The 7,506-nt window shown below is 36.7% G+C and overlaps 2 protein-coding genes across 2 annotated transcripts in view; one reads left to right on the top strand and one right to left on the bottom strand.

Annotated features, from left to right (window-relative positions):
• IMMP1L (IMP1 inner mitochondrial membrane peptidase-like (S. cerevisiae)) overlaps positions 1 to 2,633 on the top strand; it is a 41,996-nt gene extending 39,363 nt beyond the window's left edge. Inside the window, exons 4-5 of the mRNA XM_006864858.1 lie at positions 846 to 956; positions 2,470 to 2,633. Of these exons, the coding sequence (XP_006864920.1) occupies positions 846 to 956; positions 2,470 to 2,538 (180 nt within the window). The 3' untranslated portion in view covers positions 2,539 to 2,633. The remainder of the gene's footprint in view (positions 1 to 845; positions 957 to 2,469) is intronic.
• A 1,710-nt stretch (positions 2,634 to 4,343) lies between these two features.
• Positions 4,344 to 7,506, bottom strand: part of DNAJC24 (DnaJ (Hsp40) homolog, subfamily C, member 24) — a 61,982-nt gene continuing 58,819 nt past the window's right edge. Inside the window, exon 4 of the mRNA XM_006864908.1 lies at positions 4,344 to 4,474. Coding sequence (XP_006864970.1) covers positions 4,344 to 4,474 — 131 coding nt within the window. The remainder of the gene's footprint in view (positions 4,475 to 7,506) is intronic.

The following is a 7,506-nucleotide window of genomic DNA, read 5'->3' as shown; positions in this document are numbered from 1 at the left end:
CGTGGAAACTTGTAAGGGTTGCTATGAATTAAAACCAATTTGAAACCTTAACAACAAATAAACTTATACGTGCATGTACCTTTATTCCAATGTTTCTATACATATGTACCTACATAATTACACAATTTGTATAGATTACAGCATTTACAGAAATGGTCACATTTCTCATGTACATCATCTATATTTTGTCTTCCCTTTCTCATCACTGTAACATGTGGCTAATATCCACAAAATTATTCACCCTGCAGAAGGCATTTTTAAAATGTATTCATTTCTCAATGTTTGTCATTGTGATTGAGTAAACTTCTAAATTTATAATAACCAGTTAATATTTAGGACATACAGGGATGTTTCATTTAGTAGAAAGCCACCACCACTAATTTTACAACTGATGATTTTTAAATGTCTAATTCTTGATGGTCATTACCGTACAATGCACTGGATATGACCTGTACAACAACTGAACAGGGGCCTTAATTAGAATTCTGACAAGCCCACTCCAGTAAAATGAGATTATTTGTAATTGATGTCACAATCAATTACCATTTAGTTCATCATGAACATTCTAATAAGTTTGACCTTGGTCTTGGCCCCAAGATGTTGCAGGGTGAGTGGTTGCCCGGCTTATGCTGCTATTCAGACAGGAGGGCACATTTTCAGTTGGCATCCTAATGACCTCTTTTGCAGTCTATGAAATTAATGATCTTATTATTTGGATCTTTTACCAGTCAGTTTTCGGTTTGTGTAACAAAAATTGTTTGGAAGCAAAGTTAAAAAAATATATATTAGATTACCCACCTTAGGTTTTTTCTTCTTTAATGGGGTTGCTTTTCTTCTGATTTTAGGTGCCAACGGGTCATGTTTGGTTAGAAGGTGATAATCTACAGAACTCTACCGATTCTAGGTACTATGGACCTATTCCATATGGATTGATAAGAGGACGTATCTTCTTTAAGGTACTATTTTCTGTTTAAAATGTAGGCTTTCTTCTCTGAGGATAAAAGTTTCAACATGAACTTTGAAATCTAGGGACTGTCATTGGACATAACTATTGCAGTGATTACATTTTATGAACATGTCTGCAATTACTTGTTGCTAAGTGCCTTCGAGTTGGTTCTGACTCAAAGTGACCCTGTATAGGGTTTCCGATGCTTTTAAGTCTTGTGGGAGCAGAAAGCCTTATCTTCTCTCCCCTGGAGCAGCTGGTGGGATCGAACCATGGGCCTAGTGGTTCAGCCCAGTGTTTATTGTATGTTTTTGTTGTTCTTAAGTGCCATCAAGTCAGTTCTGACCCATAGCGACCCTGTATAGGGTTTCTGAGAAGTGGCTGGTGAGCTTGAATCACCAACCTTACAATTCAAACTGACTTTCAGTCCACCGCATTAACCCAGAGCAGCACACCAGGACTCCCGTTTATTATATGTTGTTGTTGTTAGGTGCCATCGAGTCGGTACCGACTCATAGCGACCTTATGCACAGTAGAACGAAACACTGCCTGATCCTGGGCCAACCTCACTACTGTTGCCACGCTTGAGTCCATCGATGCTGCCACTTGGCTAATCCATTTCGTTGGTGGTTTTCCTCTTTTTCTCTGACTCTCAACCTTACCAAACAATAGCTGTATATAAAACATTACTCTCCTTATCTGTTGATAGAGGTAATCAGAAATTCCCAAAATAATAAATTTCAAACGATTTTAGTTATAGTATAGTAAACCTGCACTCTCCAAAAATCGGCTGCTTTTTCATGCAACTAACTTTTATGTGCTGGACCTCTAAGTCTTTTAAATCGCAAGGTCAGTGGTTCAAACTCACCAGCTGCTCCTTGGAAACCCTATACAGGGTTGCTATGAGTCAGAACCGACTTGATAGCACTTAACAACAACAAATAGACCTGATGCTATATTACTATTTATTTGTAGAAGAGCAGACTAGAATTAAACAACCTCTATGGAGATGCCTCAGTAAAGAGCATACAGGACTTAATTGTGGTCCTAGTAAATGTTTGATTATTAGAAAAAGTATTTTTACTAGCTCCTCTTTTTTATTAGAAGCAGTAAGGGAAAAACACACAGAGCTATTTGGCTGTTGGATAATTTACAGGGTTCTTTACATTTAAACAAATGTTATGTGTATGCACTTAAATACTAAACATTTTAAGTTGAAGGTTTACAGTTAATTCTTATTTGGAATAATAAAAGAAAGCACACACACAATTATGTGCCTATCTGTACATTCACACAATACACACAATTTCTTGTGCAGCTTGAATGTTCTGAATTTAAGAGCTTAAATACATACATATTTTCTAAAATCTTATAATGCAGACAAACATGTTCTTCATGGAAGAGTCAGAACACAGTATTTTAAGTATCTGGCATAGAAAAAAGGTTATATAAAGAAGGGAGTAAGGAATATGATGACAACATAAACATTCTCACTAATCTTCAACTCCATTTTCATTTCACAGATTTGGCCTCTGAGTGATTTGGGATTTCTACGTGACAGCCCCAATGGGCACAGGTTTTCTGATGATTAGCAAGCATTTATTCTTTTGATTTATTTCCAGTTCAAATGAGTTTATTATTCTTGTCATTGAAACCATGTATTTACCAATAAACGATTTGCTATTCAGTTTTAACGGTTTCTCAGTCAGTTAAATTTGCATTATAATTTACAAACTATGTGGATATACAGACAAACATATAAACTAAAGTAAGTCATCTAAACTTTATGATGTAAAACTATTAGGCAAAAACCTGATTGAGTACTTCTGGAATTTGGGGATTTACTAGTATAATGGAAATGATAGATTCTTCTTGAACGTGTCTTATTTGTCAATAACATTTTAAATGAGAGTTGTTATTGTCATTAGGTGCCATCGAGTCGGTACAGACTCATAGCAACCTTATGAGAGCAGTTAACCTCATTTAGAAGTCCATCTGACAACACCCAGTGTTTCACATAATCCAAAACTGCTACATCACATACTTGGTCAGCTTATAGGAAGTAAAGTAAAAATGTTTCAGTGATCCCTTAAAGAATTCCTTATGGTTCTTTAAATGAGCAAGTTATAGTTCATATAGAGCATTAAATGCAGAAAAAATAAGTCTTCAGAGTTATATCTAAATTCAGCTGTAATAAAAATAACACTTTTATAAAGTCTATTTCATTGTACAAGCAGTGCAGTGATTTATTATCCATAGACACAGGCATTAATAATCTGTCTTAACTGAAAGACATAGGAAGCTAGTATAACCATATGAACTTTGTTATTTCTTTTTTTAAAGTTCCCATTTCCTAAATTACATTCTGAAATTGAAAACAGCAATGTTTCAGTGCTTACCAATACGTATTGAATATGTTAGTGTCAGAGTCAATTACATATCACAGCAACCCCCGAGGGTTTTGCAGTCTGTTATCATTATGGGAGTACATTGCAGGTCTTTTCCCCACAGAGCCACCAGGTGGTTTCGAACCACCAACCTTTTAATTAGCAGATGAGTGCTTAACACTTGTGCCACCAGGATTCATTCCTTCCTTATAGCCACATGCATTTGAAAATACAGGGCCAGGAACAGAGTTGAGCCTTCTTCCTTCTAAAGCCATCAGTCTCTATAGTTACCATATGGCCTTCTCTATTAACTTTAAAGCAACCTCATGAATATCCATATCTAGCCTTCATTATGGGTGAACTAGACTTGTATGTTATTCACCAAGATTCTAATAACCCTAGAAATTGGAGTAGAGGTCGGATAGGCTGATTGCTTTAACAGCTAGGAACATCATCTAGTCTTTTTAACATACACGATGACACACACTAAAACTGTAAGAAAAAGAATAGTCTTATGTTTACCAAGCAGAAAACACAGCAGTAATGAAGAATTCAAACAGGAATGAACTAAATGTAACTTCTGGTTCAAATCCTTTTTTGAGAGGCAATAAGAGAGTAAACATTATAAATAAATGCAAGTAATTAAAAGGAGCTCTGATAGCATAGTGGTTACGACTCAGGCTGCTAACCTCAAGCCCAGCAGTTCAAAACTACCAGTCATTCCACAGGAGAAAGAACATTAAAAAAAAGATTTACAGCCTCAGAAACCCTGTACAGGGTCACTGTGAGTCCGAACCCACTCCATGGCATGGAAGCACCCCCACCACAAGTAATTCAATTGATTTTCTATCAATCTGAGGTGGCCTCTGCTTGACAGTCTTATATTTTCTCAGCAAATAACAGAGATGACATAAAGAGACTTTTACGTCTTTAAACTCTATGTTTGCTTGAAGGAACTCTGCTCGGTATGTATGAATAAATGGTTATAGGATTTCAAGTAACGAATAATTTCAGGTACAGTGAAGAAGTTCTATAATTAGTGAACATGTATCGCAAGAAATCAGGTTGACTTCTTCTGCTTCATCCTTGAAAACTATGTATTTTCCACCACATCTGCAGCTCAGAAAGAAAGACTGATCATCTGCAAAGGGAAAAAAAAATAATTTAAATGCTTACAAGTAAATACTTCAATACTTTTGAAAATGCAGTTTTTTCCCCACAGAAATTGCAAAACAAAGCAGCATTGCTCCCCCAACAAAAATGTCTTGATCCTAATCCCTGCTACATGTGGATGTGCCCTTATTTGAAACTAGTGCTTGCAGATGTAATCAGTTAACATGAGAACATAGTAGATTTGGTCCTGATCTAATACCACTTGTGTCTTTATAAGAGGAGGTGATGAAGGAGGAGGAGAAACAAAGATGAATGCTGTGTGACAACCAAGACAGACACTGGAGGTATGCCACATGCCAGAAACACCTGGTGATACCAGGAACCTGAAGAGTTAAGGAAAGATTCCCATGGCGCCTTTGGAGTGAGAGCTTTGTCTTGTCAACAGCCTGGATTTGGACTTCCAGCCTTCAGAATGTAGAGAATGAATCTTTTTTGTTTTAAGCATCACTTACTTTGTGGTAATTTGTTATGGTAGTCTTAGGAAGCTAATGCATTAAGTAAAGACAAAATGTATTTAAATGAGAGGTAGAAAACTGTCTGGGATAGGAGCAGTACATCTATAAAATGTCTACAATCTGTATCAGTAGAAGAAATTAACTCAATAGTACAAAGATCTTGGTAGGCGGAGGAATGCTCAGAAGCAACCCTTGCCATTTATTTGAATCTTAAGTTTCAAATAAATATTATTTTCTTCTCAGTTTGTCTAAAACATCACATAAGGAATACGGAAAACAAAGCTCTACCCATCTCCAATTTGCATGGAGTGTGTATCTATACTTAACACAGATGACCTAAGGATACTGACTCAAATATATAAACACAAAACCAGGGTTTATTTCTTTTTTTTCTGTGTATTTGCTTATTGTTTGAGGTAAGTCAAATGGTACTGCTATTAGGGTTCCAGTGCATAGATGCAAGGGTTTATTCAAACAAAATGTTTCAACAAGTCTCCTGATGAGTGACTGGCTGCAGGAAAGCACTCTCAGTTACACATGCCTTATTCTCATTTAAGGTGTGTTTTAAAAAACAACAACAATCAACACAGTGCCTTCTGAAGGGATCTACTGCACCAGTTAAAATTCAGAGAGAGGTCAGCTCAGAAGATTATGGCAACTGTTTTTGGGATTCCAAAGGGCTAATATTTTTCTCGAAGTGCACAGAATGACCACAGAAGAAGTTTTAAGAAAAGTGAAAATTACACTGGTGATAAAGAAAAGTTGTGCAGAAGAATTTGTTTTAATCACAACAGTGTACCTTCTTGTTGACAATAATAAAAGTTGTTCTATGAGAATTTCATCGGGAAACTTACCCCATCCACCCTACAGACCTGACCTCGATCTTCACACTTCTTTCTGTTCCCCAAATTAAAAGAACATTAAAAAAAAAAAAAAAAAAAAAGATTTGGGGAAAGCACAGAATTCTATGGGGGAGAATTAGTTAGAAAGAGAGATGGAACCTTTAAAAGTGTAGCCCTAAATGGAGGCTCTATTGAGAAACAATTGCTTCACATTTTGATATTTTTGTTTAACAAAAGTTTATGATTTTGTAGCAGGAACCCTATTGTGGCACTGTAGGATCAGCACTGGATTGGGAACCATAACATCTGCAGTTCAAACCCACTAGCTGCTCCTCAGAAACCCTGTACAGGGGTCTGAATGTTGGAACCAACTTGACAGCACTTAACAACACTATCTGACTTACCTTGTACTTAGGAAGACAACAGAACACTCACTGAAGAGAGTTCCCAAAGAAGGCAATATGGTGCAAAGTTTAGCCTACTACTGGAGGAAATTTTAACTTTCTCATCTAACGAGAAGCTGAAATGCTTGTGCCTAGGCCTGAAAGAATCTCTGCCAATGGAGACTCCATTTTATTATCTGTGAGTCATGACTATCAAAGAAAAACTTTTATTTATTTCACTACTATTGTAATCTTTATTAGAGATAAAGTCTTTATAGGACCCAGGATTTTTTACAGTCAAATCTGTCCAATTCTCAAACTTCATTTTTTAGTACTTACATTCCATCATTTGCGCTAAAAAAAGAGAAAAATTCATCTACCTTATAGTTGCACTCTAATCATGTTCAGCCTCGGAAAAAACAGCTGTAAGTAGTCAACTTTATGGGCTTCTTTTTTTTTATCAGGATAGAAAAACAAAACACACACAAACACAAAAACGACAAAACAAAGCCCCAAACTACTGCACTCAAGTTAATTCTGACTCATACCAACTCTATAGAACACAGTAGCACTACCTTAGAGTTTCCCAAACTGTAAGTCTTTACAAAGGCAGACTGTCACATCTTTCTCCTATGGAACAGCGGGTGTGTTGGAACAGCTAAGACTTTAACCATTGTGCCAACAAGGCCCTCTTATCAGTCAAGGAGATCCTTTCTTTATCATATGCTTTTTCACTCTAGAGAGAAAAAGAATTTAATCTTGAATTTAAAAATACTAACAGCATCCCCATAACCAAGGGCTTCAAAAAGTTTATGGAAAAATTTCATGATCTTTTGATTCCATTTTTCCATGTACTTTCTGAAGCTTGATCCATGTATGTGTGTGTGTTACATTTATATATATATATACATATACATATACATATATTGTGTTAAGTGTCATCGAGTTGGTCCCGATCCATTGCAACCCTGTATAGGGTTTCCGAGGAGTGACTGGTGAGCTTGAACCACCGACCTTGCAGTTCAAACAGCTTTGCAGTCTGGCGCATTAACCCACAGCGCCATACCAGGACTCCATATACATATACATATATATATTGTTGTTGTTAAGTGCCATCGAGTCGGAACCAACCCATAGCGACCCTGAACAGGGTTTCTGAGGCTGTAAATCTTTACGGGAGCAGAATGCCTCCTCATCTTTCTCCCGCGGAGCAGCTGGTAGTTTCGAACTGCTGACCTTGTGGTTCACAGCCCGATTTGTAACCACTACGCTACCAGAATAAGATAGATAGATAGATAGATAGATAGATAGATAGATAGA

This window comes from Chrysochloris asiatica, unplaced genomic scaffold (genome assembly GCF_000296735.1).
Source record: "Chrysochloris asiatica unplaced genomic scaffold, ChrAsi1.0 scaffold00072, whole genome shotgun sequence".
In the NCBI taxonomy this organism is placed as follows: Eukaryota; Metazoa; Chordata; class Mammalia; order Afrosoricida; family Chrysochloridae; genus Chrysochloris; species Chrysochloris asiatica.
The sequence above is the reverse complement of the archived record's forward strand: the minus strand, read 5'-3'. Positions and strand labels throughout refer to the sequence as shown.